The following is a 23,327-nucleotide window of genomic DNA, read 5'->3' as shown; positions in this document are numbered from 1 at the left end:
ATGTGTCATGTGTGGAGAATGGACCTCTAACTAATCCATCCATTATCTTGTTTTTAAGAAATTCGTTTTTACAATCTGCCTAGTTTGTTATCTTGTTTCGTTATTTCAAATCTCATCAAGACAAAATCCCCCTTTACTTTAGTGTCCAATTTAGTTAGAAAGTGTCTTAGTTTGTGTTTATAAGTGTTTTGATTCAATTTATTACACAAATTCGTCCAAATTCACCAAAGTGCTCAAAACTGCCCAGAAAGTGTTTTTAATGCAGTTTTGAGTGTTTTGGGTGATGTTTGAGTCTTTTGGTTTGTTTTAGTGTTTTAAGCGTTTAGTTTTGCATTCTTTGAGTCTAGTTGAGTGTTTTAAACTTTATTTTACGTTTTTAAGTCAGTTTCCAAGTGATTTGCAATCCCTCCTAATCCCCGGTTAAGAACGATCCCTACTTATACTTATACTACAATTCACAAAAAGAGGGTTTAATTTGTGCTTAATTATTTTCGCACCATTAAGGCAGAATACTTGGGAATCTCCTTTAGGCAGATGCTAAGTCACAACGTGGTTACGGCCATTTTGGTGAAGTGATTGTGTATGACCACGGTCAAACCATGGTATTGGGTTATGCATTAATGAAAAAACCGAGAGCTTTGAGTTCGTATACAATCACATTTAATAGGCAAAAAAACTAACAGTTTTGCATATATGTGTGTTCATGAGCACTTATGAAGACGTGTGTCTGAACCCAGGCAGTCTTGTCACTTTAGTCTTTCCAGTAGCAAAAACTAAATTTTCAAAGACAGAAGTGAGACAAAAACTCAGTAGTATATAGAAACATATCACCACTCCCACCTCCAAATGTTGAAGAAAGTGTACAAACATTTGTGTTTCAAAAAACATGTACTCATCCCACTCCTACATCTAATCTTAAAAGAAATTCTACAAAACATTTGTGTTTCAAAAAGCAGGTACTAATCCCACTTACACAAAGTTAATTAGGTGAAGCATTACCAAAACCAAGGGCCTTGTCTATGGTTACATCATGAATTACGTGATCATTGGGCAGCACAAGTTGGGCATAAAACCTATGAAGTAACCCATTCATGCACAACATGTTTCTTCCTCAATTCCATTTCCTCATTAGTGTAAGTGCAACCCCTAGATTTGTGTTTTGGTTCAGTTGCATTCCAGTATGTACTGGATGTTGGCAAGCAACATCGTTGGCTCGGCTTTTAATTCTTGGTTTTCCTTTTGAACAGTACTCAACTCACCATGAATACGTTCAATTTCCCCAATGAACTAAAGGTGTATACTCTTCCTAAACAAAAGACACTATGTTAAGCTATGTCTACCTGAAAACAAACGCTTAGAATGGTGCGTAGCAGCACTTCTCTGAAGATATGGTCGCTTCTTGGCATAGTTTGGATCTTTGGTAAGGGTGTATTCATAGTGATTGGATGATGAGTTGGAGTTGGGTGTAGGACAAACATAATTGGGATTAGGAGTATTAAAGATGACCAGATTTGTTTTGGGAGGTAGGGTATTAATTAGAAGAGTTATGGATGTTGGTACGTTTAAGAGGGTTTAGGATGAAGTTTTGGGTGCTATTGGTGTATTTAATATGATTGGAGGCGAATTGGGTGCTGTTTCCATGATTGAGATCAGTTAATGCAAAACTCAAGATGTAAGGAAAAACAAAGGAATTTAAGAGAGGGGATTGTAGTTAATTGAAATTTGTGGAATGCAATCAGGGGGGTTTGGGTGATAAGATGAGATTAAAATCTCCTTTTTAATGTCTTCTATAAAGGATGAGGGATTAAGAGGGAAACTGGTCCCCCTATATTTTCATTTGGCAGTTGAATTTGCCGTCTGAAATAATTCACGTGGTAGCATCAGGGTATGTCACGTGGAATTAAATGTGTAAATCATTAATTTGTAATTAAAAATTATGAAAATTATGGGGATGCTCAGGATGACATCCTCTAAGATATCATTGGGCTCATATGCCAAAATTTGTTATCAGGACAATCAAAAAGGTCGTGAATAGCGTTTCTACTAAGATAGGGGAAAATTTTGAAAAAAATAAAAAAATGAATTTATAAAAGGGAAAAATGTGGAATAAAATATTAGAAACCTTCATACTAACAAGGGAGACAACTTTGCTGAAAGACTAAACTCCAAAACGTTAACCAATAATGCAAAAATCAAAGTGACAAATATTAAGCGTCGGATTGTTGTTTTACGTTTACACTATGATTGGTCATCGCCATTAGGCTTTTTCGGTAATTTTTTTTCAAAGTATAATGGTTTTATGCAATATATGAGATGAATGGTTTGGATCATTCACATCACATTTGGAAATTTACGGTTTGCTCAAATATTGCTCAGTATTCTATACGTTATCGAAACTTAATAAACATCGAGCAATATTCAAGCAAATCATAAATTTCCGAACATGATGTGAACGATCCAAACCACTCATCTCATTGATTGCACAAAAACATGATGCTTTGAAAAAAAATTACTGAAAAAGCCTAAGGTAAAGACCAACCATAGCTTAAACGTAAAACAACAATCCGACAATTAGTAGTTATCACTTTGATCTTCCATTATGGGTTAAGGTTTTGGAGTTTAATTCTTCAGCAAAGTCGTCGTCGTCCTTGTCAATACGTGTTTCTAATATTTTTCCACATTTTTCCCTTTTATAAATAAATTTTTAACTTTTTTTTCAGAATTTTCCCTTGTCTTAGTAGAAACAGTATTCACAACAATTTCAATCGTCCCGACAACCAATTTCACCATATGAACCGATCATATCGTAGACGATGTCATCCCTAGTGTCCCATAACTTTTCATTTTTTTTACATTACTACCCTTTTATAATTAATTTTTAATTACGAAACAATGTTTTACACATTGAATTCGAAATTGCATACCCTGATGCTGCCACGTGCATTATTCAAGCGGCAAATCAGTGGAGGGAAATGCAGTGTGAGGATGTTTTGAAAAAGAGAGTCAATCTTAAGCCTCCACATGTTCAGCCTGGTAGTTTGCAAGGGGAACTATTAGTTGACAGTTTGGTTTTGTAGTAGAGACCAATCATAGCCTCCCACGTTAACTAACTTCTCTTATGTAGGTTTTAGTGTCATGATTTTTCACAACCCGTCATCCCAAGGGTAATAAACTAACAGCTTCATCTTAAACACACACATTGAAAAAACAAGTAGTAAGAATAACTGGTACTTACCTCCACTTCACATGGAAACTTTCCATGCCCAAACTTCCTTTGTGGGCAAACCCTTTCCCACTTCCTAACCACGGGGAACGTGCAATTGTCGTCTAAAGAGACAATTGTAAGTTTACAATGGAAAAAAGTGTCACAAGGGTTGACACCAACATCATTTAAAGAGGAGGGTGTTGACGGGGAAACTGTTTGGGAGAACCAAGAATGTCGAGGTTCATCCACAGGGAACTCACTATATGTTGGAATGAAGGTGTTAAAAACATCTTCTTTGTGGACCATTTCAGCCGCAATTGGTTTACATTGGAGTTTCACCGACAAAGATGAATTGAATTACATGTTGGACGGACATTATTGTTATGTCAGGGGACATATTTTCCACTTAGAAAGGTGGATGGAAAACTTTAGGAAATCAAACCCTGTAACTTTCTCGAAAGTGTGGGTTAAAATCCCTCGGACACCAATGCAGTTTAGGGAGGTGGAAATCAAGAAAAACATCATTTAACACATCATTCGTCTTGTAAGGCTTGATGATGCATCTATTAGTTCCCTTAATGTAATGGCCATTATAATGTTAATTGAAACGGATGCAGGTGTAAGTGGTGAACGAGGATGAGGAGTTGCTAACTTTCCTCAGTTACGAAAAGATGTTTGAGGTTTGTTTCTATTTTGGGGGATGGAGAATATAGAAATGTGGATGAATATGCAAGAGCTAGATGTAAGTTGGCTCATGATGAATAAGATATTCGGGGATGAGCCAAACGTGCTACCAGAGGGTGTTAAGGATAATTTCTTGACTTTGTCAGACACTGAGGATGATTTAATCATTTGCTTGCCTCAATAAGCTAGTAAGGAAGAAGATGCAGAGGATGAGTCAAGAGTGAGTCCTGAGGACGACGACAGGACAACCATTATCAAGAATGTAATTGTTCGTAGTCCAACTTGCAATCATTACTTAATATATTTTCTTTTCTAATCTATATATGTCTTCTCCTTGTATTATTTGTGAATGGCAGTTGCATAGTACTCGAACTTCCAATCGTTACTTATATATTTGCCTTTCTAACAATAATTGGAAATGTAATATGATAAACATAAGGTTAGTTTCATAACAAAATCATTCATTACATGCTAGTGGTTGTTTTAAAAATGTTCATAAACCCTCATAACACCAAAGTTCTAGCTTCATAAACAATCACAAACTTTCATAAAACATAAGGGTTGGTTTCATAAAATCTTGAAAACCATCGTAACACATAAGGGTTAGTTTCATAAACAATCAGAAAGCTTCATAACACATAAATTTTAGTTTCATAAATTGTCACACACATTAATTAAACATAAGGATGGTTTCAAATATTGTCACAATCATTCGTTCAATATAGAAAATTGTGAGGGATGCCATTTAAGTCATCCAAAACAAGTAACAATCTAGAAGGAGAAGATGACAGAATCCCCAAACTCATTAAATTCATCCAAACAAGTAAAAATATGGAGAAGTAAGTTAAAAACATCCACAATGAACCAGTTGGCCAACAAATTAAATTCATCCTGACAAACTAGAAACTGTCTCAACAGATGACAAATTTCTTCAACACCACATATTAATAATATAGTACTTGTTTATGGACTACCATTGTTCTTCAGGGATCATTCTACACTAAACAGTTGCTAAACTAAAATTGTCAATCATCCACCACTCACTATACATTGTGAAGCTCATGCAACATGTCGATTGCCATCCAAAGTCGAAATTCATGAACGTAGCCGGGCATACTTTATTCGAAAGGAAGGCAAGTAGACAAGAACTCTATCACTTTTTAAGTGAAAATACCGCAATCCCCATATGCCATACAATAATTCAACAATTCTTGGAACCAATTCTCAGACAATTCAATCATTTAACTAAACTCACAAACAATTAAATAAAATTTGAACTCACATGTTGTCGTGTTGTGGGGACCATCGATTTACCATGATGGGCTAAGGTCTGTTCTTCACGTTCCTGGACAGGCTTCAGAGGACATTGGGCAACACATAAGCGATGAGAGCCAATTTCGCAGTCACTTGACATGTATGAGTTTTAGATGTCATTGAGTCATAAAAAATTATTCTCCCACCTATTAGATTCATCTCAATGGGGACCCATTGGTGATCAAGGTTAAGGGGCATGTAAACCCTTTCCACATCGACCAACTATGATGTACAAAATGACTCCCCCTGCCCCTTCACCATTTTCAATAGCACTAGTAAGAATTCTTTAGGACGCATTGCCTTTGCAGCCTCTAGTTGCTCTTTGAGCTGTCATCACATTATGGCAGCGCTCACAATAGGAATGTCCACAAGTGTAGAATAAATACATATATATATATATATATACACATATATAAATAAATAAATAAACATGTACAGCACTTCAAACATTCGAAAACACACTCAACATCACAATTTCTAAACTTTGCAATATTACCATAAACCAGTCGGTTGTGTTATTGGTCAACTTTTTCCCAACCTTCCAAGCCTCGTTAGCATGGTTCCGCAAGAGATATAGTTGCAAATGAATGTGCTGCAACACATAATTTAATTAAACTTTAACTCCAACACAATCCGAACATATTTATATAACTCCAAACCAAATAGGGTTTAGTCACTTACATCGGTTAGCAACCACCTTCCTTGTCAAGGAGACACCTCAAAAAAATCAATGTCTCCAACAGGGCAACCGGACTAACAATGTAACAAAAAAACATTAAAGCTCATCTTTCTAATTGTTTAATCAATATAATTTCCACTGCATAAAATCCAAAAGTCAATTATCGCTTACTTGTTTAGATTCTCCTCCACCTTCTTAAATTGATAGAAGTACTTGATTGCCTCAACCACATAGTTTATATCCATTGCTTTAAATATCGCTTCCCTTTTCAAAACATTCTTCTTCGGCTCACCATCTTGGAGTTTTTTGCACTTTGTGACATCAAAGATCAACATCGTATGGCGAACGACTTTCATCTTATTCTTTGCCCCTTGTTTGGTTCCCACAGTCTTTCACGTCCCCCTTGTGTATCGACACATCCTCTTCGTTCTACTATATGCTCACCCTTAAGTGTGTAACTAACAACCTCATCATCGGAACTTCAGACTTCTTTGTACTCGTATGGTACATGTTCTCCAATCAATCCAAGTATATTCTCACATACAGCTGCAGGACTATATCACTTAACAATCCTTAGAATCTCATTTAAACCCTCTTCGTCCGCACCTCTCTTAACCTCCTTCCATCTTTGATCATTCGGCTTCCCCCCTCTTCGCCATCATCAACCCTATTTTGACCACCCTCTTCTTGTTCTTGTTCTTCTTCTTCTTCTTCTTCTTCTTCTTGGACAACACGTTGTACACCACCCCATTCTTTACCCCCTTCTTCTTTTCCCTCTCCATCATCTTCTTCTTCTTGACCTCCTTCTTCTTCTTTTCCCTCTTCAACTTTTTCTTTTCTTCCATCATCTTCTTCATCTTCTCCATCTTCTTCCTCTTGTTTTTCCACATCTTTTTCTTCCCCATTCTTCTCCTCCACATGTTTTTCCTTTAACTTCTCTCATCAATTCCTTGACCTTTGCGGTCAACTCTTCTACTTCCTTTAATACCTCCCTCTCTGAAATATCTTTCTCATGCACCAAATGCGCCAAAGCCACCTTCAACTCCTTTATTTGTACTTTCAACTTGCCGACATCATTTGTATCGGAAGTGAAAGTGTCTGGCATCACTACACCAACATCATCACCCTTATATCCAATAACATGCGTTCCTCACTAATTTCGTCGGCACAATCTCCCGAATCCTCACCGCCTGCCATTTCACGCAACTCATCAAAATTACATTTCTCACACTTATAGTTTTCACAAACATTCATTAACATCACAGATGTTCATGTTCATTCGTAAAGTTCATAAATTTTCAAATAAAGTTATACCCATCGGCTCTCAGTTAGTACATCTGCAGCTGCTAATGGATCAGTTGCTTCTTCGTTGTCGACCATTGGAGCATTCTTGGGATAACTACTGGATCGGTCATCTTGCATTAGTAGAATGGCTTCTCCAGTTGGGGAATTATTTTGTATGCCCACATATGCACGTACACTGAATTAGTACTCAATCACAATAAGTTAACCATTATTACTAATCATTCAAAGCAAAAAGTAGTACCTTAAAAGCATAACTAATCTTTTTGCAGCACCATTCGGATCTCTGCCTTCTTTACTTCTCCTGCCTTCTTCCTCTTCTTGATTCTCATCTCCTTCCACATCATCATCCACTCTTCCTCTCCCTCTTCTTGAAGCAGCAAAAGAGAGGTTACCTTGTAGCTGTTCAAAAGATATCGCACCTCATGAATAACTATCGAACTTATCCATGTCGTCCACAAGCTCGAAGTAGTCTAGGTTCACAACCACATTACTCTTCGCCCCTTTCAAGACACCTTAAGTGAAGTATACCAACCTCATCTTTAACGTATCATCCCCATTTTTGCATTCTTTAAAAGCTCTTTCAAGCTCTGTACAAGCCACCGAAACCTTTTTGCTACCTTTCTTGGGACGATCTTCACTTTACCTTTGCCTTTCCTACCCTTACCATTGCTACTCTCTCCAACAAAACTAAATTTCTCAAGAAAATACTTAGTCAAAAGCCTAATGTTGGAAGGTTCAACCTCTATATGATAGGGTTCGTCACAAGGAAGCCCTGTAATAAGGCAAAAATCCCTCTTCATGAACCGGGTCACTTTGCAACCTATTAAATACGTGAGCTCCTCCTAAATCTTTCAGCCCTTGATTAGCACTTTCTAGAGTGACAATTCAGGCACCAATTCAGCAATAAAGACTAGTTTATTGACACTCTCTAAGTGTCCAAAGCATGATGCCTTAAAACCAGCAAGATGTGCCTCATTAAACTTTTGACGCTTAGCACATGACTTGCTTGAGAATGATTAACACTTCCCAGATATGATTCTTCCTCTTTTGTTGGCAGTTGAACCCCCATCAGTTGCCATCTCGTATACAAATAACATTACAACCATTCAACACAACCAAATTGAACAATATATACCCTGATAACAACCAAATTCAACAATGTATAACATAACACAACCTATCCACAAGTTTTCAAAATAGTACATCTATAGTGAACAAACCTTCATGACTTAACTAATATCAACTTAATTGATAACATTAACAAAGATTTTATCAACATAAATCATTACCAACTCAACAATATAACTTCAACAAAACAAAACTGAACGATTTATCCCTTATACACAACCTGTCAACAACATTTCATAAACCCACATCCCACCGAAATTTCCCAAAATTCCACAAATATCCACCAATTTCAACTAATTTCATCAACCAACTTGCATAATTAATCAAATTAATCAAATTTACATAAATAACAAAATTTATTTCTAGGGTTCCATATCTTCAAACTCACCAAATTTCAAATTTACTTTGGAAAATGAAGTATGTTGTCGACTATTGGGGAAGCAACAACTCTAAACCCAACTTGAATCAAGCAAGCACCACATACTTTCTGTGGAATCAACTGCTCACCCTTAAACCAAACTCACCTGAATTTCTAAAATTCTGTGTGGAAGTGCATTGAGGCCGGAGACAAGCACAACACAACTACGACTGGGTTTCAAACTGCAACGAAATTTTGAACAGTAAATAACTTTTCGATGGGAAGGATGTTTGAGGGTTGGCGGGAGATGGAGAGTTTTGGGAGAGAAAGTAAATTTAAGATGGTAACTGTCAGGAGGGAGGGGGGACAGTTTAAATTCCAAAATTTTTTAATTAATGTCAAGTACCATTTTCAATTAATGGCTTGTTATTTATGACCCGGTTCACCCTAACTAATACGTGCATGACTAGCATCAACCTATGGTTATTCTAAATCAACATTCCATTAATTTCAACGTTACACACGTCATAACTTCTATCTGGATCAACCCTTGTTTTTAATAAAAGGCAAAATCTCATGGCTAATTGAAAGCCAAATGCGAATCCTGATTTGATAAATCTTTATTATGTCCTTCATCAATGCGATATTAAACAAAACTTAATGAGCCTTTAGACCATAATCCGGTATAATAACATCAATGCCTCTATAATTCAGTTGAGAATCCAAACTACAGTAAGTCGTTATTATTTGTTTTGATTGGGATCAAGTTTTCATATATCAAGAATGAAGAGTCCAAGCAAGAAGGGAGTTGGGGACACCATGACTTTGGGCAACAGGTACATACCTGATTTCCTTCTTTCTCCATCTTCGTCTCTTAATTGTTTTTTTCCTACCAAATTAAGCATATAGTCGTTTAATTAGCCTTAAGTTTTGGTTTAAGCAAAATAATACTAAGGTAAATAAAATTGGAATTATCAAATTTCACACATGATCATAAATATGACAACTTCTCCCTATACTTTTTGCTTCCTTAATTACCTGCCAACTTTTAATATTAGAAAATTGTCACTTAATAATATGGTTTTGTTGACCCTAAAAACTACCAAGCCTACGTGGAGCGTAGGCCGAGTAATTAATAAGCTAACTACATCATTCAGTTGTGTGTGGGGCGTGCTAACTTGTCTGCCAAGCTTGACCAGGAAGTAAAATGTATTGATGTTGCGTTGAGTGCACTACTGACTTCTTGATCTTGCTACTACAGCTGAGGAAGGAACACGTCTTAGCCTTCGGGTTCTAGAGCCTGAAGACAAGGCTGCTAGTTTTGCGAAGTTCAATATCATATTCAGTTTTCAATGTGCCAAATGTAGTAACCTGGTAACATCTTACTTCACTAAGAAGGCTGATGAGATGACCTCTACCAACAAGGACTCGAAAATCCTTGTCGATTGAGACTTGGATAGGTAATCAATCGGTCGAGAAGCAGTGTTGTTTATCCAAACTGAAGGTGCTCCTTGATCGGCTGATTCTACGGCTCCAGTGCTGTTTATCCAAACTGAAGATGTTGCCAGTTGCCTTCACAATGCTGTTTATCCAAACTGAAGATGTGTTGGCGAGAAAAGAAAATAAAAATCTCAAGGTTGTTGAGAGGTTTCGCGTAGAGCGAGATTTTGCACAGGACAGTTTGTGTGTTGAATTGGAGCGGGGTTAAATGATGCACTCCCTTCTCTATTTATAGCAACAAACTCTCTCATGGCCGAGCTAGAACCACACTCGAATTAGGACTCCTTAACCTAATCTAACTAGGACTCGGCCAATCCTAATTCAATTGGGACTTTGAACCCAACTTTTAAACAAGCCAAATTCATTTCTCGAGTCCCAGCATCACTAGGACTCTTTATCATACTAGGTCTCGACTACTTCACCTTTATCCGAAATAATCCTCTTTGTAGCAGAATTCGGCCAACCTTGACAGGGCCAACCTATGACAAGATTCTAAATAAACATCTTTGGGGCGAGGATATTTCTGAGCTTGGCCCAAAATAACATTTTGGATCCAAACAGGTTTAGTAGTGATTCTGTTCGTTTGTAAGTGTGAAGTTAGATTTAAATCTCGTAAATAATGAATTCGATATCAATTTATTCTAAAAATATTTAGATCAGAAGTATACTTTCTTTTATATATGCCTAATATTATTATATTGATTACTCTTGTGTAATCCATTTTTGGGTTTTGTTTCTTTTTTCTTTTTTTTCTTTTTTTTTCTTTTTTTTTTTTAAAAAAAAATAAATTCAAGGAAAACGGGAAGTGATAATAATCAAGCTCTGATCAGAGGTGTTGAGGTAAGTATTCTAAACAAAAGTTAGAAGTCCTCAATTGAGGTCGATCCTTTTAAATCTCAAAAGGTGGTCAATACTTACTAGTAATTAAATACGCACTAATTTGTGCTTAACACCAGTAGACTTACTACCGTGCTGACAGCTCTAATTTGTGCTTAATTTTGTACGTGTAAATAACATAATTGTATTATATTTGAAGCCCAAAAATGTTTTAAAACATCACTTATATGAATTACCATCAAAATAATATCAGTACAAACTTTTTCTTTCAATTAAGCGCAATTACCATCAAAATAATATCAGTACAAACTTTTTCTTTCAATTAAGCGCAATGTTAGACCGAGGAGGGGGGGGGGGGGGGGGGGAAGGGAATTGAATTTAGCCGTAACGTGGAAGGATAAATATTAACTAATTGAGTTATCAACTCTTTTGTAAAGTACAAGTTGTCAAATTTAAGTTGAAAAAAGAAAACGATTTACATTATCTTTTTTTTGTAACATCCCACATCGTTAGGAGAGTGAATCCTGTAAGCCTTATATGTATATTCTCATCTCTATTTAGCACGAGGTATTTTGGAAGTTCATTGGCTTCGTGTTTCGTAGGAACTCCAAAGTTAAGCGAGTTCAGGCGAGAGCTTTCCCATGATGGGTGATCCATTAAGAAGTTCTCGTGTGAATTCCCAAAAACAAAACTGTGAGGGCATGATCGGAGCCCAAAACGGATAATATCGTGCTACGGTGAAGTCGAATCTGGAATATGGTGGGGGCCCAAGCCGGGATGTGACATTTTTAACTTCTCAAACATTTGTGTTTAATTATGTCTGTTATTTCCATTTGATTATTTGATGACCAATATACAAAAATATGAGTTACAAGCTACAAAAAGTGTATGAATATTACTTCCACTTAAAAATTTGGAAATATATTAAATGTATTTACTGTTTCGCAAAAGTGTGGTCTGAAAGCTTTTTGTGGAATAAAATCACCTCATATTTAACTCACAACATAGAAAGAATTAAACTTGAGTGACTTCCCATGTGCACTCAATTTTCTTGCAACATTCTGCGTGTCTTCCAATAATTGGTATTGATATTCCGGGATTTATTTGCTTATTTTGTTTTTTATTTTATGGGTGTTTAGTTTGGTCGCTTTTAGTTCCTTTGGTAATTAAATTTAGAGATATATCATGTCACTTGATCCTTGTGCAAAGATTCTGAAAAAATTAAAGAAACGAAAAACAAAAGCAACTCCTGATCCTATATATAGGAGCAATTGCTTTGCTTATTTCAAACAGGAAGCTCCATACATTAGGCACACATATATTTAGCTAGCTACTTACCAGAATTTCAAGTTGAGATATATATATATATATATATATATAATTCTTGGCTGCCTTGTTTGCTCACAGTCAAAGATGAAGGTTGAGAAGGAGAGTAGATCTGGATCATATGCACTTCTGCTAGCAGCAAGGGACTCAGAGTATGTGAAGAAAGTGTACGGTGGGTATGTCAATGTGTTTGTTGGAGCGTTTGGGGAAGAAGGAGAGAGGTGGGACTTGTACAGGGTTGTAGATGGAGAGTTTCCTGACATGGATGACCTTCAAAGCTATGATGGCTTCGTCATCAGTGGCAGCCCTTATGATGCTTATGGCAATGACTACTGGATCATCAAACTATGCTTTCTCTTGCAAACTTTGGATGCCATGGAGAAGAAAGTCCTCGGAATTTGCTTTGGTCATCAGGTACAGACATATATATGTACATACGTACCTAGGTTATATGTGTGTGTGTGTAACATTGGGTAAGAGAATAGTACTACGCACTCACGTTTATTAATTTGGGCCATATACTTTAATTTAATGTCACGTTACGCACCTAAATTTGAGATTAGTTGCTTTTCCTTGTATAGGTGTTGTGCAGAGCACTAGGAGGAAAGGTTGGGAAAGCTTATACAGGGTGGGATATTGGGCTGAGGAAAGTGAAGCTAGTGAAGGAATTGGCTCCATTCAGCTTCCTTAATGACTTGGATGACGTTCCCCTTCCGCTTGCCCTTTCCATTATTGAGTGCCATCAAGATGAGGTTTGGGAAGTTCCTTTGGGTGCAGAGGTGATCGGGTACTCGGACAAAACAGGTGTGGAGATGTTCACCATTGGAAGCCATGTTCTGGGCATTCAAGGTCATCCTGAATACAGTAAGGACATTCTTTCAAATCTCATTGATCGCCTTTTCAACAGCAACTGCATAGAGAAAGGTTTTGCAGAAAACGCAAGGTCTGCACTGCAATTAGCTGAACCAGATAGGAAGTGCTGGGAGAAGTTCTGCAAGACATTTCTCAAGGGAAAATAGACTTAATGAACATGCCATACAAATTGCATGCTTTAATTTAAATCAAGTGTAGTACTATTTTTCAAGGGTATGAAATGTTTACTATATATTTATCCAAACAATGGAAAATAATCTTATTTTCTTTCTGTTTTTTCCTGTCCGTAATGTTTGAGAACCTTGTAGGCCTTGAAAGGAACACATATATTCCGAGCACAGTTACAATACGATGGGAATAATTTTTCCAGCGAACGTTTTGGAATAATATTTTAAGGTCATGGAAGTTCGACAGTAGTGCTTAGTGGGACTGTTGAACTGGAATCCCAAGTCTTTTAGTCCTCTTGTGAATGTCGTCTTGTTCTAGAAACAATATATTGTAGTGCATCTCTTATAAGTATATATCAGCATTTAAGAAAAATGAGGCCTACATTACTACATTATTAAGGATTGTACCCATAAAAAATCAGCAAAACAAAAATTAGCCTAGGGAAATAGCAGAGGTGATGCCATCACGTGTGTCCTGTCCAAGTCGTAGTTACGCAATTCGTTCAACCCCTACGAATTCTGAATTGGTACGAGCTACCAATCGTGGTACAATAACGATCAGGAAGGACAATTTCAGCAAATTTCACCCATAGGAGCATTTGTTAGTTTTCTTTAGGTGGTTATGTGAAGCATTGTTCCGAGTGGTAAGATTTAGATTTACTGCATGTTATGTTCATTCAAACCTATCTTACTTAATTAGCTCAAAGTTGAGAGTTTTAACTGGTGCACTACACAATGTCACTATTGCTCTTACCAACGTCGGTCGCCAAGTCAACAAAATGGCACACAAGTGGCCCGATACAGTCTATCAATTGGTAGCGATTTTGAATGGTTATCTTCTCCTCCTTCCTTGATTATGGACCTCCTTGTGGAGGATTGTATGTAAGTTGTAAGTGAAGTGGGAGTTTTGGTTGACTTTTGTAAGTGGAGGATTTTTTTTTTTTTTTTTTTTTTTCTCTCTTTCTACCAGATTGTATGACTTTTGTAACTGAGGTTTTGGTTGTTTTGGCCTCCGCCTATTTTCAATACAACAAACTTTCCCTCAAAAAAAAAAAAAAAAAGAGCCTATTTCCTGTCTTCTTGTTGCAATATTTTGTCTAACTCATTACCCTCTGTATTTTGTAACTTTGTAACTGTTGAAGCAATATATAACCTGAGAGAGAGAGAGAGGGAGAGATTTGCATTATGTGGTAACCCTGAGTGAATCAATTTATTATTTTTTTTGTTAGAGTTTGTAGATTTTGATTGAATTCTAGAATCAGATTTGATGGAATTCTAGAATAAGATTTTGTGGTAACACTACTACACAGTTTTCATGACGAACCAAACTTCGTTGGGCAAAAACATATCTCGTCGGTTAAAATTTACACGACAAAACCTTCGTCCAAAGACACCATCGCACAAAGCTCATAAAAAAATAAAAAAAAACATTTTACAAACCAAACATATTTTGTCGCGCAAGATTTCTTGTGCGATGAATAGGTTCTTCGTCACCTAAAACAAAGGGGAATGAAGCCTATCGTCGTGTAGAGCTCAAGGGAACAACGCCATGTCGTCGCGTTTAGTTTATGATAAAGACAGGCCGTCATTCTCTAAGACTATGCGCGACAAATGGTTTCGTTGAGTAAACGTTTATGCAACGAAATTTTTCTCATTGTACTTGGTTTTCAAGTAAATTACATAATTTAATTAATTTTTTTGTAATTATTGTTTAATTATTTTAATTAAATTATAAACAATAATTAATTAAAAAATATTTATTTATACTATATATGCAAATGTACGTATAAGCTGAAATTTTTTATAATATCCAAGTATAAAAAAAATACATAAAAATGTTGGTGAGGTCAACTGCATCGGATGCTAGGTATCTTCTGGCTGGAGGGGCTGGGAGCTCAAAGGTGGATAAGGAGAAGTTGGTGGGAGAGATGCTAGATAATTGAAAGGCCTTAAGGTCTGGACCATTTGGACATCCTGGGCCGCAAGCTTCTGCTTCAGGTGGCCAACTTCCCACGTTAATGCAGTGACTAGTCGTGTGCTCTGTCTGGAGGAGGAGGTCGCAGTGTCCCAATGTCGTGCATTCCCATCCCCGGACAACCTTACCAGGTCCAGGTCTCCAATCGAGAGTCTAATCTAGGGTCTTAGACAGGATCTAAAGTCTCGAATCCTCGGTCGGAGTCACGTTGTCGATCAGGGTCTCTGAGGGAAGCTGCAATGCCACCTCCTCGAGAACAACCTTGATCTTCTCCACCATAGTAGCCTGTAATAATAAGAAAATTAATATTTAATTAATTTGTATATTACTTAGAAGTGTAAGAATAAGAATTAAATAGACTTACGTGGAGCTACTCAATGGTCTCATTACCAGGTCAAACATCTATGCCCTTGAACATGTCGATCTCCAGGAACTTAAAAACCACCTAAAAGAAAAAAAGTGATGAAAAATTTTAGTAAGCTAAATAGAAACTACTATTTATTAGAATTTAAAATTAATATATACGCTTGGTTACCTTCCGTCACGCCTCAAGCATATACAAAAAGGGCCTCAAACCCTACAGGTGGACAAGTTTCTTCATCAACTGGCTAATCTTGTTAGCCTTGGCTCTCGTCGATTGCTAAAAAAATTAATAAAATTATTATTAAATATTATTCAAATACGTACCATATACTTCTCCTCCTAAAAATGCTTGCAGAACCACTCCCAATCCTTTGGGTGCTCTACCAACTCGTCTGGGCAACCCTCTAGGAGACCGGTCTTCGGATCATCATATAGATAAAAAGAACTTGTGGAGGCCGCTCTTCCATTGTTTGTACTAGATTGAGGATAGCTCATCTATATAGATGGCCATCTTGTCCTCCATGTTGTCAAAATTATAGTTTGTCTACAAATAGGAAAATATTAAATAATATTTAAAAAACAAATAAAAGTTGAGAATTTGTATACTTAACCAAAAATGATGATGCACCGTCTTCCTCATCTCCTCCAACATCGCTCGTCAAGAATCCCACTGCATAGAGCAAGTGGTACATATTGGCACAACTTAAAATTTAAAATAGTCAAACAGTTCAATTACACATATTGGCACAACTTAAAATTCTACCTGAAATTTGGCAAAACCTACCCTAAAAGTATAACATTTCGCAAAACCTGTACAGAGTAATGAAATGATATTTCATATCCAACCAACATTTTCAACCGTTCAATTATACATTTTGGCACAAAACCGTTCGGAGCATGCAACCAATGATATTCAACAAAAAATAGTTTTAAAAGAAAACCAATAACGATATAATAAGTTTATAAAATTTTACCTATCTGGGATCCCTCTCCCTCAACCATGTTGCTTGTGCAGTAGCTTCAGCTACACTAACATATTTAGCCTCTGTTTAATGGACAATGCGACACTGGTTTGTTTGACTGATGCCCATGAAAACACTCCTAGGCTAAAACTAAAAGCATAAGCACATGTGTTCTTCATGTCATCCTCACTCCCTATCTAGTCCCTATCACAATATCTTATCAACATAGTTGACTTGCGTTCTCACATTCAATTCCATTATCCAGTGAAATTAAGTACCCTTTTCACTATTTTCATGTGTTTCCTAGTTGGATTGTACAAATATCTCGCTACCATGCTTGCATCAAACAAGAAATCATGCCTAGTAGTAGTCAAATACAAAAAACTCCCACCATTGTTTTGTACAAACTTTCATCTGCAACTTCACTAAAGGAAAATATTTGAGGAACTAAGTTCATTTTCCAACATATTGCATGCATTTAACAATTAAATAACAGAAGTATGCTTGTATGCAATTTTAAACAAAACTTAAACCATGAACTTCAAAGCCTAGTAGTGATGGTGAACCAAGACTCAACTCTAACCACAAAGAGAGTTGAGAAATTTTATACCTTTGAAGCACCTCTTTGCTTACAAAAGGTTAATCACGCATGAGAGGGCCTTTATTCATTTGTCTCCATGCTCTTGGGCTCCATGGATGTGAATGGAGAAACTTTGCTTCTTGGCTCCATGTCTTCTTGGGTTTGGATAGAGAAAAGGATTCTCCAAGAGCCCCCAAAGTGGAGGGCCTCTAAGTTTCGACACCAAGGATCAATGAGGGATGAAGATGAGTGATATGGGAGGAAGATATTGCTAGCTAATACCTCCCATGTGGCCGACCACCTGGAGAGAAAATGAGAGCAAAGTTTCTCTCATATTTCCTCAAAGAAAACCCTAAAGAGGTTAAGGCCATAAACTTGCCTTTATACCACTTTCTAAGTGAGTGGGAAACTTGTAATAAGACCACCACCACTTCCTCATGTGCAAGGCCGGTTTTGGCTTTAATTTTGGGTTAATTCCCATTTAGTTTTAGTTGTCTTACAACTTAAACTCAATAGGCCTTGTGGATCAAAACCCTTTTGGGCCCCGAAACACGAAACTAACGTAAAAGCCCAATACGAATTAATCCTTGCCACTTACACTTAAGATATTTAATTTTTCTTACTCATCTTCGTTATTCAATCATTACCTTACACGATGTGTGGTCCATTAAGTTCCTTTTAGTAAGGCAATGGGCAATTAGAACTCTTTCTAATCGATTGTGAATTAAAACTTAATTCTCCCTTTAGTGATTATACATCTTCAGGGCTTTGACAAGTCATGAGTGACACCTAGCAGTATGTCATGGCTACCCAAGAAAATTAGAAGAGGTTGGAGAACCTATTCAGTTTGGGATTACAAATGCAATACAGTCTTTCTCTCATACAATACTCTTAATCACATTGTTTGGTTTAACAGTTTATTCACGTCTACTATCCAACATGATTCCCTTGTCTGTATGATTACCTTGAATGTGATTTGGAACGGCTTCCTAAATCTCATTCATACTATGGCCAAAGATTTTTAATCATATCATAGAGTATTCTCTCTCAATGATTTAATGTTAGAGATCCCTTGTTATGCATTCACCTGCTTCCATAGGTAAGTAACTTAACCCTAAATATGTTGTGGATACCCTCTGATGGAGTGCCTTTAACACAATCAAAGATCAAGGATCTAACTACAAGACAACTATGATGTCTTAGGTCAAATGACTACTTTGCATTATCAACAATGAGTTTTTATGTGACATGAGTATGAGAACTCTCCTTGTTGATCGCATTCAGTAGACTCATTCTCTATTGAGCACCTACATACTTGTCTTGGTGTCAACCACACCAATGACTTAAGACTAATCAATCCCCTGGAGAGAAGACATAGCATGTATTGGTGGCGGTTCTAAAATCCCTAATACCAATATCAGTTTTTTTTTTAGCCGGGTCTTTTGGTACTGCTGCCCATTACAGATTGATGTGGATGCCGTTAAAGGGGTGGATTTTTTGGAAAGTTGGAAGAAGATTGAAGCACGGTTTAAGGATGAAGCGGTAAGAGACGAGCTGCTACAGGAAGTTATTTTTGGCCTTTGGAGAATATGGAAATGTGGGAATGAATTGGCTTTTGAAGGTAAGTATAAAACTCCAAAGGATGCAATCGATTTATCACGACGCCATATTCAAGAGTTTAGAGATGCCCAGTCGGAAAAGACAAGGGCGAAAGACTGCTACGGGAAACCTTCAACGTCAATTTTTGCTGGGCAAACATTTCGATGGCAACGTCCTAGTTTTGGGACTTTGAAGATTAATTGTGATGGGGCATGGCGGGGGATATTGATGTTAGGTGGCTATGGGTGGGTGGTGAGAGATTTTGCAGGTCTTTTGAAGTTGGTTAGTGGGGTGGGAGGTGAGTTTTTCAATGATGCAGCTATGGTGGAAGCGGCTGCAATTCGGGCAGCTTTGGTGATGTGTAGGGACATGCATCATGAGATGGTAGAGATAGAGTCTGATGCTCTTGTAAACACGAAAAAGTTCCTGAAACAAGAGACAAGAATACGTGTACAAAATATATTTTATGTTTAATGATTTTGGGGTTACAATCTCTTTGTAATTTGATCCTCTGATTCTATCTTCGTAGGGTGTAGGTTTGTGGATGAGCTGTTCATCCAAAGGGCCGTCGGGGCTTGATCTAGGGATGAACAGTTGATGAACGGATCTTCGAGGGCTTTTGAGCTTGATCTTGAAGACTGGGTGTATGGATTTCTTCAAGGGGGCCGTCGGGGCTTGATCTTGAGGGTGGATGGATGAGCGGATCTTCAAGGGCTTTTGGGCCTAATCTTAAAGACTGAGTGTATGGATTTCTTCAAGAGGCTGTCGGGGCTTAATCTTGAGGGTTGATGGATGAGCGGATCTTCAAGGGCTTTTGGGCCTAATCTTGAAGACTGATTGGATGTGTGGATTTGTTGAGGTTGTTGATCCAAAGGGCCGTTGGGGCTTGATCTTAGGACGAACGGATGATGAACACTTTCTTCAAGGGGCCGTCGGGGCTTGATCTTGAGTCGGCGGAAGTTCTTCAAGGGGCCGTCGGGGCTTGATCTTGAGGGTTGATGGATGAGGGGATCTTCAAGGGCTTTTGGGCCTAATCTTGAAGACTGATTGGATGTGTGGATTTGTTGAGGTTGTTGATCCAAAGGGCCGTTGGGGCTTGATCTTAGGACGAACGGATGATGAACACTTTCTTCAAGGGGCCGTCGGGGCTTGATCTTGAGTCGGCGGAAGTTCTTCAAGGGCCGTTGGGGCTTGACCTTGAAGGAGGGTTTGACGAAGAACGAAGAGTGTTTTCTTGATCCTTCGGGATTTTGCTTGAGAGCTTTAGAGTTTCAAGGCTTCAAGGTTTTGGTGTGATGTAAATTCCCTTCTTTCTTTCTCTTCTTCTTTTTTCTCCAAAATGAATGCCTTGGCTTCCTATTTATAGAATTCCAAAACTTGATTTTTGGATTTAAATAATCAGATGAAATAAATCATTTCTGCCAGGTAATGACACGTGTCCTATTTGATGACTTTTCCAATTTATTTCGATTTTTCGTTGAGTCACACGCTACATGTAAAATTTATGTGACACGTGAGCGTTGAAATTTTAATTATTGGTCAACATTCATTTCACCGAAATTTCGATGTCCACAAATGCCCCCACTTCAAGGCGCGTCGTAGACATGTGCTTGTCACGTGTAGAAGATGCGTTTTGAAGTCCCTTAATGTAGATGTCAACCCAAGGGCCGTCGGGGCTTGATCTTGAGTTCGACTGGAAGATTTTCTGGTTTCCTCCAATCGTTGATTTTCCACAGGCTTAATCTTGAACTGAGCTGGAGATTTCTTCAAGGGCCATCGAGGCTTGATCTTGAGTTCGACTGGAAGATTTTCTGGTTTCCTCCAATCATTGATTTTCCTTTGTGCTACTCTTGAACTGGGCAGCAGGATTCTTTTGGTCTCCCCCGAAGGTCTGAGCTTACTCCTTTTATCTGTTTCTTTGTTCAATCTCTCCAATTCGTATTGAAGAGGGTTAGAGGATAGCTCAGCATATGCAGTTGTCGCTTGTCTCCACATGCCTCAATGTATCATTTTCACTTGCCTTACTTGCTCCCCTTTGCAGAAGTGGTCCCTTCTCTGGAAGTGTATCAACCGTTGAAGATGACTACTCGAGAGCAACGCTAGGTAAGCAACCAGGGAATAGATTCCAGGCAGTCGGTTCCAGATCGGAAGACTGACTCCAAGTGCCGGCTGATTACTTCTTTCACTTTGCCATGCGAGTAAGAACAAGGACAAAGGAAAAGACAGGGAAAAAGCATGATATGAGATACCTTTGCTTTCAAAGAAGCAGCGAATGAATCAGCACATATATTTGTTGTGCTTGTCTCCACATGCTTCGATGTATCATTTTCACTTGCCTTACTTGCTCCCTTTGCAGAAGTGGTATTTCCTTATGCAGGTTTGGCATCTTCTCTTGTAGTATTTGTCCTCTGATGCAGGAGTTGAATGCAAACCTTGCATTTGAATGGACCATCACTTCTTGGTGGCAGCGCAAGTTTGAGTGGAAGTTCCGACATATTGCTTTCTTTGTCCTTATCCTGGCAGGTGAGAACAAGGGCAAAGGAAAAGACAGGGAAAAAACATGATATAAGATACCTTTGCTTTCGCCCTTGATGATATGAGATACCTTTGCTTTGGAAGAAGCGGCGAATGAATCAGCACATGTATTTGTTGTGCTTGTCTCCACATGCTTCGATCTACCGTTTCCTCCTGGCTCATCTGTACTCCATGTATCTGGTATCTTCTTTGGGGAAGAAGAAAAAATTGAGTATTTCGAGAGGCTTTGCTGGGAGTGCGCCCTCAGAGGTGAGGAAGAGTTGGGCATTTTCTTCAGGTCTGCCTTGCCATAAGAGATGAAGGTCGACGTATATAGGGATTTCTTAATAGCAAGTGGTGGTACTGTTCTTTTACCCTTGTCGACAAACGTCTCTTCGATATCTGAACGACGCCTCTTTGATTTCTGAACGACGCCTCTTCGATTTCTGAACGACGCCTCTTCGATTTTTGAACGAGTGCCACTTTTGACAAAGTTGCACGCGTTTTCTGAAAAGCAGAGAAAGCGTCGCTGAACTTTGCGCTTGTCGGCTAAAGACGGGTAGTTGCGATGATGGCCTCCACGTGTTTTCGACTTTGTCAGATATCTTTTGACAAAGTTGAACGCGTTTTCTGAAAAGCCGCGAACGCGTCGCCGAACTTCACGCTGGAAAATCCGGATTTTTGAATCGGTGGTCGTGTCGCTTGGCTTTTTACAGAGGTATCGATTACCTCCAACATGCACACTTTGAAGACTGCCCATTTGTGAAAATCGTCTCCGGCCCTTTGAAATTTAACTTCATCCACCCCTTCTCTTTGAACACTTTTGCAAAATGGCAAACCCATCGAACCTTAGCTTAGAATTGAGTCTCAGCAGTGATACGGGCGCGCCGCGTCAAGGTAACGTATGGCGCCCTTCTTTCTTATCTTCTAACGGTCCTCTTACAGGTGAAGACTCCATGATGCAGGACGCCACAACAGCTACAATAGTAGCTAGGAACCTCCTCACTCCAAAAGATAGTAGGCTGCTGTCAGGACGGTCCGATGAGTTGGCTGTTCAAGAGTCCCTAGCTCTCAGCGTTCAGTGTGCAGGCTCTGTGTCCAACATGGGCCAACGCCTACTTGCTCGCTCCCGTCAGGTTGAATCGTTGATGGCAGAGGTGGAAAGTCTCAAGCAAGAGATCAAGCAGCTGAAGTATGAGAATAGAAGTTTGCACGTGCTTGCAAACAACTATTCGACGGGCATGAAGAGGAAGCTTGATGAGCTGCAAGAGTCTGAAGGTCGGATTCAAAGTGACCGTCAAAGGTTTTCGTCTTTCCTCCAAAGGCACCTTTTTCCTGGGTCTTCCAGCGTTTGACCAAGTATTGAGGCCTCAAATGCTCTATCTTCGATGCCTCCCGCTCCTGGAGTTCTGCCAAATAGTGGGGCTTCACGTGAACATCCTTAGTGAAAGCTCCAATCTTGTATTTTTTTTTTTTTTTTTTTTTTTTTTTTTTTTCATGCTTGTAATTTCTTGAAGATTAATGGACATGCTTTATTTTATTCAGTGTATCGTGATAAATACAGATAAAACATATACATCACCGTCCATCATCATTCCTTTTTATTTTATTTTATTATTATTTTTTTTAATTCTTTTCTTTGCTTTCGGTGGCGCTGATCCACCATTCATTTATATATATATATATATATATATATATATATATATATATATATATAGATATATATTTCAGATGGTGCCAGAGGCACCACCATTGTTTTTTTCTTTCTTTTTATTATATATATATATATATATATTTTTTTTTTTTTCTTTTTGCACATGGTTCCAGAAGCACCATCATTGTTTTTATTATATTTTTTTTTCCTTTGCTTTCGGTGGTGCTGATCCACCAAGATAGATTCTTTTTTTTTTTTTTTTTTTTAATAATATATTTTTTTTATATATATATTCCCCACATGG

The 23,327-nt window shown here is 38.0% G+C and overlaps 1 protein-coding gene across 1 annotated transcript; it reads left to right on the top strand.

Moving 5' to 3' along the window:
* The first annotated feature begins 12,359 nt into the window (after positions 1–12,359).
* LOC137730677 (gamma-glutamyl peptidase 5) lies at positions 12,360–13,476 on the top strand. Its single transcript, XM_068469644.2, has 2 exons — positions 12,360–12,750; positions 12,918–13,476. Exons 1-2 carry the CDS (start codon positions 12,424–12,426, stop codon positions 13,353–13,355), a joined length of 765 nt encoding a protein of 254 aa, XP_068325745.2. The 5' UTR covers positions 12,360–12,423; the 3' UTR covers positions 13,356–13,476.
* Positions 13,477–23,327: the final 9,851 nt, after the last annotated feature.

This window comes from Pyrus communis, chromosome 16, assembly GCF_041283825.1.
Source record: "Pyrus communis isolate YQ-2024b chromosome 16, ASM4128382v1, whole genome shotgun sequence".
Classification (NCBI taxonomy): domain Eukaryota; kingdom Viridiplantae; phylum Streptophyta; class Magnoliopsida; order Rosales; family Rosaceae; genus Pyrus; species Pyrus communis.
Note: the sequence above shows the minus strand (reverse complement) of the source record. Positions and strands in the feature narration are given on the sequence as shown.